The sequence below is a fragment of the Pezoporus wallicus genome, unplaced genomic scaffold (genome assembly GCF_028554395.1).
Source record: "Pezoporus wallicus isolate ANWC-B61680 ecotype Strahan unplaced genomic scaffold, APGP_CSIRO_Pwel_v1 contig_5785, whole genome shotgun sequence".
Classification (NCBI taxonomy): Eukaryota; Metazoa; Chordata; class Aves; order Psittaciformes; family Psittacidae; genus Pezoporus; species Pezoporus wallicus.
Window position 1 is genome coordinate 5,574,885 of NW_026641150.1, and position 20,829 is coordinate 5,595,713.

General features: G+C 42.5%; 1 protein-coding gene across 7 annotated transcripts in view; it reads right to left on the reverse strand.

The window, feature by feature from the left end:
* The window catches only part of NPAS2 (neuronal PAS domain protein 2), a 104,723-nt gene that overhangs the window by 34,434 nt on the left and 49,460 nt on the right, over positions 1-20,829 (reverse strand). For all 7 annotated transcript variants that reach the window (XM_057422222.1, XM_057422223.1, XM_057422221.1 and 4 more), the window contains exons 2-7: positions 19,342-19,395; positions 14,299-14,447; positions 11,007-11,098; positions 7,664-7,753; positions 1,461-1,581; positions 338-451 (exon numbers count right to left, since the gene is read on the reverse strand). In XM_057422222.1, coding sequence (XP_057278205.1) covers positions 338-451; positions 1,461-1,581; positions 7,664-7,753; positions 11,007-11,098; positions 14,299-14,447; positions 19,342-19,395 — 620 coding nt within the window. The remainder of the gene's footprint in view (positions 1-337; positions 452-1,460; positions 1,582-7,663; positions 7,754-11,006; positions 11,099-14,298; positions 14,448-19,341; positions 19,396-20,829) is intronic.

Below are 20,829 nucleotides of genomic sequence, written 5' to 3' on the forward strand. Positions count from 1 at the left end.
AGGTAGCAAGCTTATTATTTAGTTAATAGGTAGAGTCTTAGCACACAGTATTAGTGAGTGCAAACACTCCTCTGAACCTGCCATTATTTGCAAACTTATGCAGAGTCAAAGGATCACTGCTAACAAGGGCAGTAACAAAAGCAACTAACACAGTTTCACTCTTCATAGGTACTTGTCCAGCTATTGCAAATCAGCAGCGAGATCCATGTGAAGCAAAATTTACCCCATAACATTAAAAATAGTCCTTTCAGTTAAAAGCCTGTCTTGTTCAATGGAGCAATACTGATATTTTATTTTACAGAGCTAAAGTAACATTTATACAACAATTAAAGCTTACCATTGCTGTAAGACCGAAAATTTCCTACAAATTTTATGTATTCATATGTTGGAAATTCCTTTGGGTTCAAACTTCCTCTCAGAAGATGACAATAAAACTCTAGTTCATTGTCAGCTGGATTGTTAAAAGAAGAAGAAGAAGAAATAAATATGCTATTTAAGCTAAACACAACCAATGGTGTCTTCCAACCCCAATCTTGCAACTGGCAGCACGACAGCAGCTTGTTACCACTCAGAGTCCTCTACACTATTGTGCTACATGCTATACATGGCAGGATTAGCGTCTACAAGGAATTACTTTGCAGGGGTGCAGGTTCTTCAGGGCTCTGCACAGGTCTGCCCACAGCTCAGGGACAGTCTTTGTGGATAACCTGCCCTTCTCTTACACCACCTCCACCACTGCCATAGCATTGGTGTAGCAAAGGAGAGAACCAGATCCTTCATTTATAGCATTTTTTTCTATTTAGGCTTCTCATGACTCACAGCTGCTCTACATCTTCTGTTGGAAAACTACGCCTAATTACCTCAAAATATCTATTAAATTAACTTTGGCATATTAGCGATCAGCTGCAGGTTTTGTATATACAGTAGATTAAGCAGCTGTACATCTTACATTACCATGTGTTTTCAGATTTCCTGTATCTTACCTCCTGAAGTGAACAGGGATGAGGCAAATAAAAGCATTTTTAAGAAAACCAAACTTTGTTTGAAAATAATTACAATGATTTTACCGATGCTTTTCAACTGGAATGCAAACCAAAGGTATGCCACATTAGCATACCTCTAAACAGCATCTTACTCGAACAGACTGAAATATCAATTAAGATGTGATTCGTCTCACACGAACTCTCAGTTTCCATCAGCTAACCTATTTTCCTCAGCTGTCTCAAAAGATATGATATTCAATAATTAACCTAACTGCAAGTAGTCTTAGCCTAGTAAAATAAAGGTGATGAGTTTCATTTAAAAATAGAACCAAAGGGTCGTTCCAGGTGGCAAGATCTTTTTAAAAGGCTATGAACCTAAGTTTTATATTGCACATCACATAAGAAACTCTTTCTGAGAGAAAATTTTTATCCTGCCCCTGCTTTTTCATTTACTGGGAAAGATAAAATAAAACTTACTTTTTAGGTAGTCCGATGAGGCAGAATCCGTCATAAGCATACAAGAAGATAACATCTTATAAATTTCTGAATGTTCTTGTTCTGGGAGGAAATTTAGCAAGTTCTGATCCAAGACATCACACTGCAAAGAAAAAGGACCTTTGAGAAAAACAGAAATATCACAACGAGCAATGCTTGCAGAGATGCACAGCAATGTAGATATGAAGTGTCTGGCAGTTGACTGCAGCTTTCCCACTGATTTCCAGGGACTCCTGACAAAGTCTAAAACGGAGGAAACTGCTGGGCAAACAGAGCAGCCACTTCTCTGTGGGCCAGTTCTCAGCTTAATTCTCAGCACTCAGTGATGCTCCTCTAAAGTCTGTCAGAGACCATCAGGTGCATCAGGTATATCCATGCAATTAAATAATGAAACCTGGGAGTGAGCTGGAGAATGGGTGCCTGGCTCCCCATACTGCTCACTAGCTCCATGGACAGGCCTGTTGTGGATCCCTGAAGCTTGCACTCTCCATGGCAAACCCTGACTAGCAGGAGCAGTGGGGTCACTCTGGGCCACCAGACCTAAGAGCTGGATCAATTTCTGATCCAGTCCTTCCCTTAGGGAGCCCTCTCAGCTTCTGGGAAGTGCCCCTGAAGCAGCAGCCATTGGTGCCTGCTTCCAGCATCCTGGCAGGTGGGGGCAGGGAGAAGGAGACTCCTCACTCTGGACATTGCTTTGCAGCAGCAGTAATTTGTCCCCAGGGAGGGGGACTTCATGGTGCCATTGGCACAACCCCTCTGGCTAGCCATCAGCTGAATGCCTAGGTATCCCCAGCCCCATGGTTAGCTGGCATGAACCTGAACTCATCTGAAATCTATACTGTGATCTGGGAATGGAAAGAGGAGATGGGCTTCTGCAAAAGGCCATGACTGGCCCAGGGTGGAGAAGACAAAGAGTCTGTCACAGGGTTGCCAAGAGGAAGGTCTCACTGTGTCCAGCATGGTAACTAACCCAACGCTAGAAGAGCATATCTGGAAGGAAGTAGTAAGATAAAGTGACCCTCTAATAGCATTGACTTACATCCATCCCACTTATGACTACTTCAGGCTGAGCTGGCACATTGATGCAGCTTCATGTGTCATCAGAGAAGCTCCTATCAGACTGCACAGTCGTGTTGAAAATGTGTTAGCCCTGTATGAGACTGGCAAGTTATTAATCACAATAATTTACCTAGGTATTTATGTAAGATTGCACTTTGGTTTCCCTCTCCTTTCCACCATGCCTGCTGTTGAGTGGAATTCCTGTTTAGAGTTAACGAGATGTATCAAATATACTTTGAAAATCAGAGTGCTATGCTTTATATACTTACCTTGATGTGATATCACTTCAGATTATTCAGTTAAAAGTTTTTATTACATGTGCTTGTTACACTTGAATATTCCTTTTGTGAAGAATACTTGAAAATTATTGTGACTTTAGTGTATACCTTATTAATATGAATCCTACTGATATAGTATGTGATTAAGTTTATATATGTATGTATAAATATGTATAAATATACACACATAGGATCACAGAATGGTTTGGGTTGAAAGGAACCTTAAAGATCATCCAGTTCCAACCATCTTCCACTCAGTAGACCAGGTTGCTCAAAGCCCTCTCCAGCCTGGCCTTGAACTCTGCCAGGGATGGGGCAGCCACAGCTTGTCCGGGCAACCTGTGCCAGTGCCTCACCACCCGCACAGTGAAGAATTTTTTCCTAATATCTGATCAAAATCTACCCTGTGCTGCCGGCTTAAAGCCATTCCCCCTTCTCCTATCCCTACATGCTCTTCTAAAATGTCCCTCTCCAGACTGCTTGTAGGTCCCCTTTAGGCCTACCTTCAGTATGCCCACAGAAGTCCTTCTTCTCTTTAGAAAAGCAGATCTCATAAATTATATTTATGCAATCTGTATTTATTTTCTAGACATACACAAATTTACTTTACATATATATGCATATTTATATATATATTTATACAAAATGAATTACATTGTTCATACAATTTGGGGCATATGAAGAAAAAGCATCTCATGGGAAACTACAGTGGTGAGTCCTGTTCAAGACTTTTGGTACAGTTGCAAAACAGGAATTTTCTTTCTCATTCCCTTTCAACCTGTAAACGGTAGATTATGACACTTATCCACCAGTTTCGCACAAGTCTCATGGAGGTTAATTAATCTCCAATTCACTCAGCAGTAACTGCAGGAGTGCTAGATGTGAGCTGCCACCTCTCCTCGGACTCATTGTTGCTTCTTCACTGACCCAATACCACCTTTTGTCTCCATACTGTGACCAAGCTCCAATTCAAAACCTATTACCAGTTCTGCAGTGTCTTTTCTGTTCAAGGTAGTAGCTGCAGAGGCCTGTGACTACACCTACAGTTGGAGTTGCAGGACACTTCTGTTCCGCATACCCCTTAAAGCAACCTCCTGCCCCGAGCACCAGCTATTCATTGATTTGTGAACCCTGGCTTTTATATTTTTGCTGCCATTGTGTACCATATTCAGAATGTAATATTTGGTTTGCATTTTTGCTGTTAGAAGTACCATCTTTTGTACTTCTTACTGCGTTTCACAGCTCTTGCCTCATGGGCAGGTTAGGCACACCTGTAAAGCAGCACACGGGACAGAATGTCTGCATGTTGTAAGTATCAAGATTCCAACAATATTCTTGGATCGGTAGGTCAATCAAGAATATATCAACAGGCCAAACAGAGAGAAGGAAACAAACATTCCAGTCTCACTGGAGCTGTAGGAAATGCCAGGGAAGCTATTCAGAGTTAATTCTGCACCAGACCCAAACAGAAAACATCTGGTGCCACAGCAAAAAGGTGACTGCAGACATGGACAAAATTTGATCATCACAGACAAAAATTCATCAGTTGGAGAGGAACAGTTTGCAGCTTTGTCTAATTATTCTAATTATTCTGCAGTGGGCAGTCCTGCCCTGCTGGCAGGCACAGCCACAAAGCATTGCTGAATGAGACAGGCAAAGCGGATAAATTACAGCGGCTGTGGGTAGAGTGGTTAGATGAACTATGTTAATGCATATTTATGCCATCAAGCTAAGCTTGGAATCTACCCTGCACCTTCAAATCAATGGATCCTGCTAACATGAACTTCTGAGTACTTGCCCCTGATAGCTATGGCAGGAAAGAAACAACACGTTTGCATACGTAGATACTGGTCCATTCTAAACACAGTACACCAAGTTCTGCAATCATTTGATGCAGAGATAAAATATGTGTGCAGTTTCAACAAAACAACTGTACTCCAAAATGAAGCTCCTTCCTCACCATTTCACTGCTTTTGGGAGGTGGTAAGGAGGAAATATGATGAGTTATTCCCACTTTGAGGGAAAAAAGCAGGGAAACTCAGCAAGCATAGTCACTATGGGAATGGAAAGGTGGAGGGTTGCAAATGATACAGGCTTTTTTCCCATCAACCCCAAAAAGAAAGATAGCTGTGCTATTATGCACTGGGATTTGGCCCCTTTATCAACCTGTATAACCTGCAGTGATGCCCATTGCTACCCTGTAACAGCGACACAGCATATGTAACTTTTGTACACTATAAGGTGCTATGGCCTGGATTTTTCTACCCTGATGTTTAACTATAGTGCCCAGCACAGCAGAGCAGCTGCTTGAGCTTCACTGGGGAACCCCCGGGGAGAAAAACCCACCAAGGAGAAGCTCAGCTCTGCCTCTGCACAGCCGCCTGCCCACCAACCCTTGTGGACTACCACATGGGCAGGAGCTGAGTACAGACACCTTGGTTACGGGACTAAAGATGGGTGAGATGGACATCACCCTCCCAGTCTGTGAGCTTGTGCAGAACCTTCTGCCTGAGCCCATGGGCCAGCAATGCCTGTGGGAAAACTACATCTCCTCCTCTAGCGTGGAAATAAGTCACTCTGCTGCCTGTGTTTAACTGTTGCACTCAGCAAAGCAGCCAAGAAGGGACAGGGTAAATGCTGTGAAATGTTACTCTGACTGGCAAATGCTGTGAGTTGTGACCAGATTTCCAGAAGCTCACTTCACTTCAACTGTAGTCAATCTTACTGTATGAGCTAAACCTCTCTCTACATCAACTGACCCTAAGAGTAGACTCCAGATCTTGTAAAAACAAAGTATTTAGAATGACAACAGAAGAAGTTTGTGTTTGAAAACGCTCCATGGAACTTAGGGAAACTGTATTAAAGAGAATTGGGCATGTTTGTTCTCAGCACCGGAGTCTTTTATGATTTTAATGAAAGAAAATGCATCAGATTTCTTGATAGGGGCCCTCAGAGAGCCCTACTCCACATTCTGCCCAGTTTTGCTTTCCTTTCAGTACTCAAACCAGAAGATTTGCAGAGCACTTCTTCCTCTTGCAGCCCCAGAGAAGAAAGAATTGGCATTTTGTCCCTCAAACATGACTGCATTTAGCTTACAAATAGATCCTGGAGGTAAACAAAAAGAGCCACACAGATTCTCCAGATAGCACTCTGATTGGTTTTAAAATTTAAAAAATGGCATATGGAAAGGGCAGCATGGGACTACAATCCCAGTGTGTACCTAACTATCTATGGCCATAGTGATATGCCAACCTTTGGCAGGCAGAAGCCTTTATTACGTGCTCAGTTGCCATTTCCAGGACGCACCCAGTCATTCTGCAGGCACGTGCTGGTGGAGCAATTTTTAACCATCATCATTCCATCAGCTCTGATGAGGTCTGTGGGAACTTCTGCTCCACCTCCAGCCCCAGCAGGCTGGTCCTGGGCTTGGGTTGCTATGTGCTGCAACTAAAAAATAATGCCCATCTCTGTCCTCATTTTGAGCTGGATAACATGCAAGATTATCACACAAGGCATGACTTCAGGAGGGAAAACCAATTTAGTTTGTGATGGTCCAGCTCAGGAATTACGAACCTGAACCTATCCATGTTCACCCTGGGCTTAAGGTTTTAGGCAGAGGGGCTGAAACATCAGTTCCTGGAAAGTAATAATTCCTCACAGCAGACTGACCATCTCCAGTAAGAATCAATGTTTGGAAGGGATAGCAATGAAAACCCCAAGCCATGAAAGAGAAACAGATTCCACAGAAATCGATAAGTATATGGAGACCCTGAATGCTGGACAGGGCTCTCTCAGCCTTTGAAGTGAAGGCGCATGTCAGAAAATAGTCAGCTACCGGTTTTCTCAACCATTGTGGATTAGAGAAAACTGAAATAGATTTGGTTCAATCTGTTGTTGCATAGCAATATTCTTGCATTTACCAGGAGCTGCCTCCTTTCATCAAGTTCCTTTCGTCTCAGAAGAAAATAATTTTTGTTCATATTACAGCAAGGTTGCGTGTGTGAAATATATTTGTCTGGGTGGAAAACATAACATATTTGGTGAAAAAGTAAATGAGAGAAAAAGAATTGCAATTTTCCTAAGAACATGGCAGGGGGGTGGTACAATAATGATTTGGCAGCTATTTTTTTCTCCTGGGCATGTATTTATTTGAGACCAAGCTGCTAAAAATGAATGTGAGGATTAATCCTTAATTATTATGCCATTTCTCCTAGAGCAGCCTTAGCAACAGGAACACGGTTTGGAGCAGTCCATCTCCCTTGCTCCTCCAGCCCAAGCTAGCACACGCAGGAGTGTCTCCCACAGCGAGACCCAGCAGCCGGCAGATAAAACAAGCTGTATGTGCTGGACCCAAGCACCAGCTCCTCCCTGGAGCAAGGTATGCTCCCCTTGGGAAAGCACAGCAGAGCTGCAGGAAAAGCTTTGCAGCAGCCCCTGGCTAGCTCTGAATTCAATGGGGTTTTTGTCCTTTACCTCCCTGGGAGCAGAGTAAGGCCCTTAACAAGCTCCTTGCTGGGCTGCCAGCAGGCCTGGTGCTATTCTCTGCTAGCTTAGAGATGGAAAAGATCAGCCAGGTCACCCTGTCTCTTCCTTGTCCAGAGTATTCCTGCAGAGCTTTTCCCATTCAAGCCAAAATGCCTCATAGCAACAAAAACCTGAAGGGTATGAATCAGATAGAGAAAGAACAGAGCCGATCAACAGCAGCAGCCATCATAATGCAGGGATAAAGCCCCTCACTGCATTTTCAGGAAAACAACACCCCACCACCACCCTTTTACACCTCTTTCTAAAAACACAGGGCCCAAGCCTATGGTGTGTAGTAGAAAAGGCAGTGACAGCATTACTCACCGGTAAATGCCCTAGAAGAGGTGTGATGCTGTCAGACACATAGATGATGCTTCCACCAGTGGTTACTGCTATAATGAAGCCATCTAATGCCTAAGGAAAACAGACAAGTGGAGAATGCTTTAACGGGAATGAGCGGTGTAAACAGAGCATCTCATTGCGTGTTGATCAAACCAGCTTGACTTCAGCACCATATTGTTATCGAGTTGTAGGAACGTTATCTCAAGTTGCAGAACAGTAATTCTCTGATTTTACAGTCTGATTTAACTTTTACAGCACTCTTTGTAGTCTAGTAAAACATACTATTGAAGCAACAAAGGGCTCACAGGAACATTTCATGTCTCAGTTTTTAAATTAATCACACATTTTAATAATGCAAAATGACTAAGACTCGATCCCTTGGAAGTTATTAAAATGAACATTTGAGCTCTGTGTAAATATCAAAGGATGATGAAAGGATGCGGCCCTATCTCAAAATGGTACTTCTCTGCAAACCCCATAAATCTCAGTTTGTATTAATGTAACATTGTATATTGCTGGGCTTTCATGTAAGTAAAAGCAATGCAAATGATCAAATAATCCTTAGCCTGAGTTTTAATTGAGTGATTTATTTTAAAGGTCATGGTATTAGATTACTCATTCCACCCTCCTGCAGTTTCTTCTTCAGTCCCACCTTGCAGTAAGCTCCTTCAGTCCTAGCACTGATGGGGAATATCAGCCTTATTCCCATCCTCTGCCCAGGAGCAATTTAACCTTCAAAATTAGTTTCTTCTTTAGTCTGAGTTGCAAGGTTTTGACCTAAATGTTGTTCAAAGTTAAGTCTAGGTAGATTTCCAGATCTACAGCAACCTACCCTGAGCAGACCTCCCCCCAAAATTAAGATTCAGTAGTAGGTGCTCAGGGAATATATTAAAACCTTTCTATTGTAATAAAGTAGTCATTAGTGAAGCTCCCAAAGCCTTCAAGTGGATCAGGTCTGGGTCTTTCCTGTCAGTTCACTGATTATCTGGAGTCAGTGTTGCTTGCAGGATTTGAGCAGTATGGGCATGGCAAGCGCAACTGAATCAAAGCAGAGTTTGACTGTACTCCAGAGGTGATACCTGTTCAGGACATAGGGGTACTGCAAAGAGCCTGATCAGGGTGCCATGGTGTTACAAAACCTTACTGCAAACCCAGGCACACCTCCAAGTCAGACTAGCAGTTGATCCTGTGAGCCACAGCACATCCTTCCCTCCCGCTGACTTCAATAAGGAAAAGAATTCTGAGAGCACTGGAAAATCCTAATTGTTTTTCAAAAAGAAAAAAAAAAAAAAGGAAAAAACAAAGCCTTGAATAAAGACACAAACATATGTTCCTCTTTCCAGAGAATGCTGAGCACCCACAACTATTTAAGTCAATGGGAATCTGCTGGTGCTACAATCCTTTGAAAAGCAGGTCAATAACTTATATCCCAGTAGAAGACTGTGTTTAGCATCTCTGAAAACTCTCCAGCTCGTACAGTTAGTTTGATTTTGTTAATCTAAGTGCAGAGAAAACGTTTTCTTTCGTGTAGTACATTCAAGCTGTTTTCTAAAAAAGCAGGATAGTTGTTAACCCATAGAAGAGAACAGAGGTTTTACAAGGCAGCTGGATTGTGCATGTTACTATGGTGAACGTTGTTGGATTTTTTTTTCAAATCAAGTCTTTATTTCATATCCAATGCAAATTGTACCAAGTGACTCACATCACAATTCTGTGGTAAAATCAAGTTAATGCATGCATACAAATTCTATTTTTATTTACTCGCAACTGGTCCTTCCAACATTAAGAGGGCATATCCCCCTTTGAAGATTTAACTACTGCAACAGTCCTACATGAACAAACAGAGCCTAATACCTACTCTTATGTAATCTGACGACAGCCTTTTCAATGGGATAAGAAAAGGCCATTTTCAAGAAAGCTGATGTAGCACCGCAGTCAGTTATGCTGATTCTTTTGAATTAGTGCTTGAAAAAACCCTTCCCACCTTTTAATAACAGGATGGGAAAAACTTCAAGCGGTCTTGTCCAAATGTTAATAAAATAAGATTAATAGAAAGGCGAAAAATCAGAGAATGATGAACAGCTAGCTCAACAGGACATCCCAATACCCAATGTTATCTTGAAGGGCATGGAAAATCACAGTACCATGAAGGTGATTTGTAGGCTGGGAAACTGAAAGCAATTGTTTTAATCTAAAATTGTGTGGCATACAAGTAGAATCAACAAAGGCCCAGCCAGTCAAGACAACTGCCAATTTACTGCTATCTGAATGAAATATTTCAGTGCAGGCTGAAGGAGTTATGTATGTGAAGTTCCTGCACACTCAGATGGGAATGGGCGATTTTCAGTGCAATGAAAGCAAGGCATCTCGTAACACTGCACCAGGGGAGTCTCATCACAGCAAACTGCAGTGGCCAAGGGACTGCCAGCCCCAGGGGCCAGCAATATGCCCTGGCTTTGTGCCACCCCCTGGTGGGTGAAGTTGCTCCCCTGCACTCCTCCTTGTCTACTGCCAGACCCTGATCTCATCCCACAGTCACATTGTTTGTGGGAGGAAGAGAAGCTTGTTCTCAAAGGACACTGTGGGACCATGCAATCTCCATGTGTTTGGTACGGAAGAAGATCCTTGCTAGAGAAGGTTCTAGCTGTTATTGAAAGAGAAAAATGCATTTTAGCAGCTCATTTGCATTTCATCTTGAACCTACATAAATGCCATTGAGTCACCTCTCTTCAAATCCCAGCTAGCATTAAAAGCACCTATGGTATAATTTAAAAGTAATTTTAAAACTATCATTGCAAAATAACCCCGTTCCCTGTTAGAATGAAAAGTGCTTGATAAGGGCCTTGAAAAGCATTAGAGTGGAAGTATTAACTGTATCAAACCAAGAGTAGCTGTCAGGTTTTATCTGCTTGTACAGCACCTAGCAGTAGAGGGATGCTGCTCTTTAGGTGCTAGTCTTGCATAAATATTAGGTAATAATAACGCCTTCCAAGAACAGGAGAAAAAGCTGCTGTGTGCCCTTTTCCTCACCTCTGATTGTAAAACTAAAATGTAACCTCTGATTTGAATCCCTCAGCTGGAATGCATTTCTTGGGAGTCCCTGTGCAGCGTTCAGGGCTGCGGCAGCATGGTGTGATGGCACTGTCGAGAGTGAAAAGAGGTAGGGACTTTAATCCCTTGCCCCAGAGACAGCTCTGCTTGACAGTCAAATACAGCAATACCTGAAACCTCCTCTTTCGGAACGGCAGATGACATTTTATTCTAGATGCAGGGGGAATTCCATGACTACTAGACAAAATTAGGAACAGTATATATGCAAGTTCACCTCCAACATCAGCTGGGTGAATTCTTCATTGCTGAGAAATGAAGGCTTCCAGTCCTGCTGAATTTCAGAAATCTCCGTCTGTGCTGAGACTTCTAGACAAATAAAACATTTGCATTTTTTAAATTCAAAGAAACTTGTATCTTGTAAGATGATACACGAGTTGCTATGAAAAGATAGAAATCATCTTCATATTCAACAAATTGCAGTTTTCAAGCATGGGTTTACATATAGAGACAGCAATGGCTATCTAAACTGGGCCCAATCTTGAAACGTTTTCTCATGTTTTACTCAGCTCAACTTGAACTGACTTCAGTGGGAGACTGTATTCTCATAGCCATTGGCCTCAAGCAGCCTTACTTGGTTATTGATCTAAAGATAAAACCACTTTGCATGAAAGTAAAATCAAGGCAAAGATTAGCACGTGTCAAATTGATACTTACAATTTCCAGCTTCAAAACTAGGGTGCCAGACAGCTAGGGTTCAGCCTACAGCTTCTCTGTCAAATAGGGAGCATCAAGAAAACTCCTTTGGAACAGCCCCAGGGGGCTGTGACCCCGAACAGCAGAGCTATTGCTCTGCTCTCCAAAATGTGTGTGAAGCATGAGTGTTTGCAGCAGCCTTACACTGCTGCTACTGCCCCCACTCTCTCCCATGCCTACTGCCAGCCCCACAGTGTATAGCAGCATAGGAGAGGGAATGGAGGACCAGCATCTCATCCCAAACTCTATCTGGAGGAGAGGGCCTCCTGTGCTGTCGGACACCATGGGGTTTTGCCTGGCTGTTGGCCAATCTTAGCCCCACAGCAGCCCGAGGATGCTTGTTCCCCGAGGGCTTTCCATGGAGGGGAGAGGCAGACTGGGGTAACAAGTCACAGCTCCACACTCACACTGGGAACCATACTGGGAGTAACTGGATGCACCATGGTGAGCCATTTCCTTCAAAAACAACCATTCACATTAGCTATACCCAAGTCAGGCAGGGTTCTGGGCAACAGATCTTGAAATTTAGAGACCTGAGCTGGTTTTGTTCACTTCTCTCTCTGCTTGTCCAAGAGTCCTCCCTTATTCAGCTCTAGTAGGGAGGGGATGCTGAGCACTGCCTGTCTTCTTTTGGTGCTGCCTGCTAATTAATCCTACTGATTAACACTTTCAGGACAGATAGTATCCAATGCTCCCCATTTGAAGAACATAGGCAAACTGGACAGATAAATGCAAATGGCTAAATGACATTAAAGGCAGCAAATTTATACCAGTGCCTGTGCATATCGTTACCTAGAAAGAAATCAAAGCCTCTGTTCAGGCTTTATTAGTAGAAATGCAGCTGCCTGCTTCTACCAGCTTGTTCAGCTCACTTTCTGCACTGCTGGGGGCTGTCATGGATAGCACGGTGGCTCTCCACAGCCCACATGATCCTACATGGAGGTTCAAAACCAGACTAAGGAAAAAGAGAGATCAGCCTGATGGATTTTTATTATAGTTTCAGAATACAGGGTACTTTCAGTAGATCCATAGCTTGGAAAAGTTGATATACATGAAACAGCAACTGTTAAAAGAATTACTTGAGATTTGGGAGATTCTGTGGATTAAGAATAAGCAGGCTGTTTATGAACTAAAAAAAAAAACAACTGAAAACTGACCTCCTCCTCTGTTATGACTAAAATCTTAGTTTAACCTACTAAATGAAAGGGAAATATGTTGAATGAACCAGATCCAAAGTACGCTGAAGATAACATTTTAAAACGCTGATGCTTTGTATTGTATTGTGTGACTACTAATCTGGTTTAAAAATAGATAATATTTGCTTTTTTTTAGCAAGTGCACAAAACCCAGTCACATTTTGACCCAATTACTGTGCAAGGATTTGTGACTACTAGCTTTCTTTTACCTAGTTGTTCTTCCAGAAATGAAGTGCCTTTTGCAGTAAATCATCTGGCCTATCAGCTACACTTACCTACATTTATTCAGATCTTGTGTGATTGTTCTTTGCTTGGCTTTATGATTGAATATGTTCACATTCTCCTTTACTCTGCCTTGGGCAGCTAAAGAAACCCCCGTATGTTCTTACTGTCATTTTTTTAATAGGTATATATGATTATTAAACTTTGAGATGTCCTAGTTATGCCCTCCTGTATGAAATCATCTTGTCTGTGGCAAAAATTCATTTAAGGCAAACCTGTGCTCTAACAACAGAACCACTATAATTATTTCCTCAGTAAGTTTGACACTGGTGACTCCATTATGTTGGGAGTCATTATATAAGAATTTTTATGGTCTCTTCCATTTCACCCAGAGCTCTCCAGTGAGCTCTGTGTGGGGCTGGATGAGCAAAGGTGAGCTAGGCGGTGCAGTACATTGGCTCGTGAGACTCCATTCTGCTTTGTGGGACCAGGGACGTTCCCCTCAGTCACTCACCAAAGCCTTTTCCTCACAGAGACAGAGCAAGGGAGCCCCGTTTTAAACCAGTTCCCTGATTTATAAGGGAGAAGTGTTTCTATTGTCCACTGCTGGTGGATGTCCATGCCTCAGGGAGCCCACAACACACATTCCTCTCACTGGCTAGAAACTAGACCAAGCAGATTAAATCAGCAGGGTCAGAAATCTCCTCTGCCCTCTCTGAGGGTACATTTCTAAAGCACTCAACTGTCACTGCTCTGTGCATTAAAAAATAAATTCCTGGCCTTCTAAGGCTGAACTTTACCACTGCAACTGCAGGCTGCGATGTAGCTTCTGCTTGCACACGCTGGGTGAAGCACATCTGCTATCCGTGGACGTAATTTGCTGAAGCTGACTTCACAAATTGGGCCCTTTCTGGTCTAAGTTTTCTGCTCACTGGAGAACTGAGTCCTACACAGTCCACTGAGGAGGAGCAGGGGGGCTCAGCAGATTGCTTCCCTGCATTTTTCTGTAGAGAAGCTGGGGTGAATGCTTTGTTCTTCTGCTCACAATATTGCAGGTTTCAAGGAAGGGACTCTTGCCTCTGGCCCCAAATCTCTCTTGTTCAAAGTGTCTTTCTTCTTAATGCATGCTGCAGGGCACTGTTGCCCTTCTTCCCTTGGTTCCTGACATTCACCCCTTCTCTAGCAGGTTGAGTCATCCTCAGATGAAGAGTAGTCAAGGAGATGGATCTGGGCAGCACAATGCCTGCAAATGATCCTTTTGGATGAGACAGAAAAAACATCCCAACTTTATGTTGGCACTTTTAGGCCCCTTGAGCCATTCTGATAATCACTGAAGGAAACAAGATATTGTAGTAACTGTCTGGCAAGTGCACGAAGAGCTGCAGTAAATCTTACCGTTGTGTTTCTGCAGAAAGCCAATGACTTTTTCCAGCACAGTAGTTTTGTCCATTTTGCGAGTGTTGCCTGGAAGCATGGAGCTGAGCTCTTTGATGAGAACATTGAACTGATCACGCCTCTTCTTCTCAGACTTGTTACGTGAAGCCCTGTGGACCAGGGAAAAAAAAAGGATGACCAAGAGGAAAAATCGTCATGTGCCTGCTCTTTGCAACATACACACATAGAAATTAACTTGCTGTGTGCCTCACATGAAGATCAACACTGGCCTCCGGCAAAGCTGCAGAGACAAATAGGGGGCAACTCTTCCCACCTCCTGCTCTTGTCTTTGAGCTCCCTTTAGAGTCCAGTGGGGAGATGGAGGCTCTGCTTGCCCATCTGTGCTGCTGTTGGACACTCTGTCTACATCAGGTTGGCTTTAAGCCTGTAGGTGAAGGAGCTGTGCCCATCTCCTAAGCATGCACAGAATCCTGAAAGTACATACAGCCTCTGATGAGGCACTCGGAACCAGAAGAAATAAGAATACTGTGACAACACTAAAATCATCCATAAAGAAGAGTGGGGGACTAGTAAAACTATGGGTCATGCTCATCTGGGCAGTCCTAACAGGAGAGAGGGACCCCATTCTTGCAGCTCAGCCATTGCACTGGAGCTAGGTCCATCTAGAGGGACCAGCCTCCTTTGGTTACAGGTCCTCTGGTTACCTCCAGGCTGGCTTATAGAGAGGAATCAGGCTGTTGTCTCCCAGTCATTAAGATCAGGGATCCGAGTAGAGCTTGCTGCAGCTCTCATCTAGTTCATATGTCACCTACTTCATTCTCCTTTCCAAGGTGACAAGGGCAAGCAGGAGGGAGGGCATCCAGCATGTCTTATCCCACCCAGCATGGACTGCATGTGGGATACCCGACCTGGGGGCTGAGAAGTCCTGCAGCTTTCTTTGCCAGTCTTGTCTGTTTAGTTTACAAACTCCTCAGATAAAGCCTGCTTCTGCTGTTGTGCATGAAAAGCTCATACGAAGAAAGGATCTGATTTCAATTGGGGTGTTTTGGCACCACAATACTGTCATTACGGTTGTTGATAATCTTTTCGGTGTGGGCACTTGATATTTTTTTTAAAATTGTATGTCAACCTATACACAAGCAAGTATTTTCTGAATTGCTCCCATGAATACAACAGTCATTCTACTTGGAGGTTATCACCCTGGCTTCTGTAGCCATGTGAAAATACAGATAAATATAACCCAGAAGATCTGTGTTTGTTCTTCTGAAAGGTCCTCAAGCAAACAAGATTTGCTTTGTTAATTACGTAAAGATCTAAAAATCTGGTTTCATGTAGACAGGAAAGAAAAGCCAAGAGGCCAGTTCTCACTCTGAATTTCTTAGTCCCAGCTAACTCTGTCGTTCCTCATGAGCTCTGGATGCATGCTAGTGAAAATCAGAGCAGAATTTAGCCCAGCATTTACATCCCCTTGAAGGACCAGGATGGCAATAAACTCCAGCAGAGAAATCACTGCAGAGGCTTCTGGATGTTACTACTGACAGAGGGGTAATTTTTGTTTGTCTTGCTCTCAACCCTGAACACACTTGGAGATACATTGGATAGAAGCCAACACTTGATTATTTTACAGCTTTGAACACAAGAGATTGGGTGGATACCGCCTGACTGATTTCAGCCTGTTCTTATTACAGTGCAAAAGGCTGTCAGAACAAGATGTGAAAAGCTCCAGCCTTATCCTATTTCTGCACAGTTCAAGGGGATGTTAAGAACGTCAACATTTTACTTCCTCATAATTCAATCCTCAGTTCATTTTAAGCTTAAAGGGTCTTGATCTCCTGCCCTGAAAATAAAACAAAACACCAACCATCTATAGGGAAAGTGTTGCTTTTTCTAAAATATAAAGTATCTATTTTTAACACTTGACATTTTATTCACAAAGGAAATAAAAAACTCCTCTAGTGGAAACAACTCTACCAAAATCTGAATTGATGACCACAGTAAAATCTTTAAAAGGAAAAAATAAGGAAAAATGGGGGGGGGGGGGGAGGGAGAAAAACTATCCCTGAACAATTGTAAATGCTTTGTTCAGTCCAGTTGTAAATGTGTTAAATAATGTAGTTTTCATCACTTCCCTTGGAAGGTTATTTTCTAGGCTTGGAAATAATATGTCTGCTATGGCACATAATTTACAGTAAGCCAAAAGAGTCCTTGTCTTAATTCCATACTATTTGTCCCAGTTCTGCTCCCTCTTCACTACTCCAAGAAAAAAACCAAAACAGCATATCCAAGGGGAAGAGGCACATTATGAATAAAATGTGGCTTTTTAGTGGATACAGCTAAAAGCAATACAGGACAGCCTGAATTCAGAATGGTAAAACGTGTCATAAACAGCCATTGTTATTCTCTTATGTATTTGCTGCTGGTCACCTTAAAGAGACACTGATACTTGCTGACTACCAGTCATTACGTCTTGGTGATTTACAATGAAATACAACTTTACACTAAATTTCATATTTCTTTTTGCTGCCCAGTGGGATATGTTCTACATGCAACAAAGGAAGTAATTGTGCCACATACCTTCATTCTTAAATTTACTCTTCATGGAGTGGAAAAAGGCAAGTGGTCTTATTCATTTATTAAGCGCTTTCTCATGGCTCACTTCAAGCTGGTTTTGGTTGGAATTTTGAATTCAATGAATTGAAAAAAAAAAAACCAACAAAACCTACTAAATTAAACTAAAATAAAAGCAAATAAAGAAAAAAGTGCACAAAGCACATTTTTTGTTTTAAAATAATAAATCCATAAACCAAAATAAACCTCATCTAGGATCAAAGAATTGAAATTATGGTTTCTGATCTCCAGAGGATCAGAAGACCTGAAAGAGATCTTCAGTGCCCACAAGTGTGGTGTCATCATATCCACATTTTAGTCCTTGTGGCTTTTGGAGTGAAGTAGTAGCTTAGGGAGTCAGCTGATGCAGAATGGGGCTCAAAATAAGCAGTCTCCATGTCTTGGCCAAATACTAAACACTTAGAAAAGGGCTGGGAGAACAGGTGCCTCTCCTTGGGAGAAGATGGATCCTCTTCTCATTTCTGTATAATACAACCTGTATGTGCCTAATAAATTGCAGCAGACAGTAAAATGGTGTGTGTGTGTGTGTGTGTGTGTGTGTGTGTGTGTGTGTGTGTGTGTGTGTGTCTAACCTGAGAAACCCAGCTTCTGGTCCATCCCTGAAGAGTTAGATCTAGAAATTTCCAATCTCACCTACTTTTAACACAGAAAATGAAAGAAAAGAACAATTTTCTTGTTTTTTTTATCTCTTCTCATGTTTCTCAACACTGAGGGACCCAGTCCTTATCCCAAATAGAAGAAAACAAAGAAAACATTTCCCCTGAGGCACAGCACAGATGAGAGTCCCGAGTTTTCAAGGCACAACAGTAAGATGTTCAGCAAATGGCTTCTCCCAAGTCTGACTCTCTTTAAAGCTTTGGAAGAAAACCTGTACCTTTTAAATAAATCTGAGTGATTTTAGTATAAGGTAGTAACCTTAGACCTTCATAAAGTCTCTCATGGTTTCAAACTTAATTTCAAATTCAGACTTATTTATCAGAATCAAAATGTACTTAATTACAATTTAAAGAAACAATTTCCTTTTCTCATTTTCAAAGTTATCACTTTTTATCCACCTTGATAGAGTCCTGCCCCAGGGCATGACAAAAATTCCCTCCAGGAACAAATGGCATGAAAACCATACCAGATGGCAATGATAATTGTTGATAGTGAGGATATGTGTGAGCCTATTTTTTCCTATATGGATTCATTTAATGCATTAAAAAAACCACAACAATTAACACACAGATATGTTGAAGATAATCAGGCCTTAAGAATATGAAGCAACAATCTATGGTGGGTTTCCTTCCCCTTCTTCCCCCTTCTCTGACCCTGGGGCTCTGGGGAAGGTTGACACCTCCTGCTGTGCTGCAGGATGAGCATGGAGATGCTTGGAAGAGCCATCTCTTTGCCCTGGCCTCAGTGGGCACCCCTTGCAAGCCTAAAGGGAGGCAGTTGGGTTGGCACTTTGCTCCTGATAGCAAAGGCAGGCCTTCTGCATCCTTAGCACGCACACATTAAGAGGAGGAAGCAAAGGGAAACAGTTGAGCTTGGCTGCAGCCTGTGCTGACCTATATTGGGGAGAAAAAGCTGCAGGGAGGAAAGAAGCAGTGTCGGAATCAAAAGAGATGAAACTGGATCAACTAGTTGTGCCTGGACTGGCAATACTCTCATTAGAGGGGAACCGAGGGGAAAGAGGTGTGCAATCCATGGCTCCCTCTAAAGCAATTAAACTGCGGTTTTGATAACACATCCAGAAAAATAACCACCTCAAATGCTTCCAAACAGCTTTTCTGCAGATGCCAGTCAGATCTGACAGTTATTAGGAGTTTTACTGCCATAGGTCTTCTGCCTTGAAACACACCTTTTCCCTCCCCACTAAGTGCTCACAATTTCCTGCCAACCGGGACCTGATGACGGAGTGCAGAATGTATGTGCGTGAAGGTTTGTGCCTATTTAGGGCTGTCTCAAGCACTTTCTGTGGTTTTTCTCTGCTCTGAAGGTAACTTCTGGGTGTTCTTATCACTGTGAGACAGGCATTGATGAATAAAGGGCCACCATAAGAACCCCCAATTTTTTAGTTATCTTTTGCAAAATGTACTCTGTATAAAAACCCCACATTTTTTATACACTCAGGAAGCTCAGATGATGTATTATAGTGGCAGGAGTACGTTGTTGGTTCTTCGGTTCTCATGTTGTGCAGTAATGTGAAGAAAATGATCAATGCTTTTTTGACATTTTCCACAGAAAACATCGTTACGTTATTTTCTTCTTACAGGGTAGCCGAGAATAGGAATCTGACATGGCAGTTTTTCAAGTGGTGCTTGGCTGTATTTTTTTGATTAATTGATCATGGATAAAACAGCTTCTGCAGCAACAAACAGTATCAAGATCATCACAAGTTAAACAGAGAGTTATAAAAGAAAAAATGCTCACCTCTTTGCCCTGTCTTTCTCATCTTCATCCATTAGATTGTCTAAGCAGTTTTTTCTGTTGAAGGAATGCGAGAATCATTATGAATTGTCATTTTGTTAGCTCTACTTGCAGGTTAATCTCAGAGTTGCTCTATTTCATTTTAATAAGAGCGATGATATTCAGGTCAGATAAATGTGTCAGCAGTGCTTTATGCCACAGTCCTTGATTTTAGGAAACATCCGTTGTGAATAATGTTAGTTCTGAGCGTCACGCTAGCCTTAGGGGCTCCAGCCAGAGATCAAGGCTCCCAGGCACAACATGGTGCACCAGCACAGTACAAAAACAGAGACTTCTTGAGGGAATTTTTTCATGTGGAGGTTACTCTCTGCAAACTTGCAGGCTGGATAAGCCCTCAGGACTGCCAAGTTGGGAAGGCATTTTCAGTGCCCCCCATTTGCCCCAAAACCACCCCCAGTGCATTAGCTGGCATCACCAATGCCTGACTTCTCAAATGGGGCATCCTGCTGGCATGCTCTTTGTCCTCCTCTGTGGGTCCTGACTCAAAGCCAAAAGAGACGGTAGTAACTCTATTGAATTACACCCCAAATTCAAAGTGTACTCATAAATCCCAGTGGCCAAGCCGCACTGTGAAAAACCCCTCCCCATAGCTCAGACAAACCATCTGCATGGCAGTGCCACACTGAGCATGGGGACTGTGCCATCCCTGTCACTCTTTTTGCTGATCTTCACCAAAATGTTGTGACCTGACATAAGGTTTATAGCTCAATTGCTCCAATAGCACTTTGAGCTGGGAGGAGAAAGTACTCTGAGCACAAGACATGTTCATACAGCAGCACAATAAAAGGGGGTAATTGAGTAAATTTGTGTGGGCAAGACAAAGGGAAAAACACAAGAGCAGCCCAGCTGAAGGCTGAGATCCTGAGAATGCTTGTTGCCATATCACTGCCCACCCTCCTTTGCTCCATGGCCTCATGAAAAGTGATGCCTGAGCTGTAAGCTCTTCAGCCCAAGGAAGAATCCCTGTGCTGCTGCAGCCTCTCAGGGCACCTCATGCCCATGTCAGGCACAAAAGCCTTGTGCTGCTGCATCCTACACGAATATTTTCCAAACCGGCAGCACAATACTGCTACAAACCCTGGATTGTCAATGCGTCATTTTCAAAGCAGCAGTGTAATGACAGGCAATGGTAACACTCACTTTCAAAAATCAATTTCTCATTTAATGAGTTCTTAACAAATATGACATGAATAAAATTGGAGGGGGAGAGAAGGGAAGTTAATTGCTAGGCATTATTTAAGCCCATGGTGTTTTCCACATATGAGTCACACATAAATAGGCTTGTTTAAAGAACATTTTATGGAAAAACAGGAATGCAAAGTTATTGATAGTAAGAGCAGTGGGTAAATTCTGTCTTTCTGCTACTAATTCTCCTACAGTAATATTCCACCTGCTCATTACTCAACAGTTAGCTAAGAATATGAAACTACA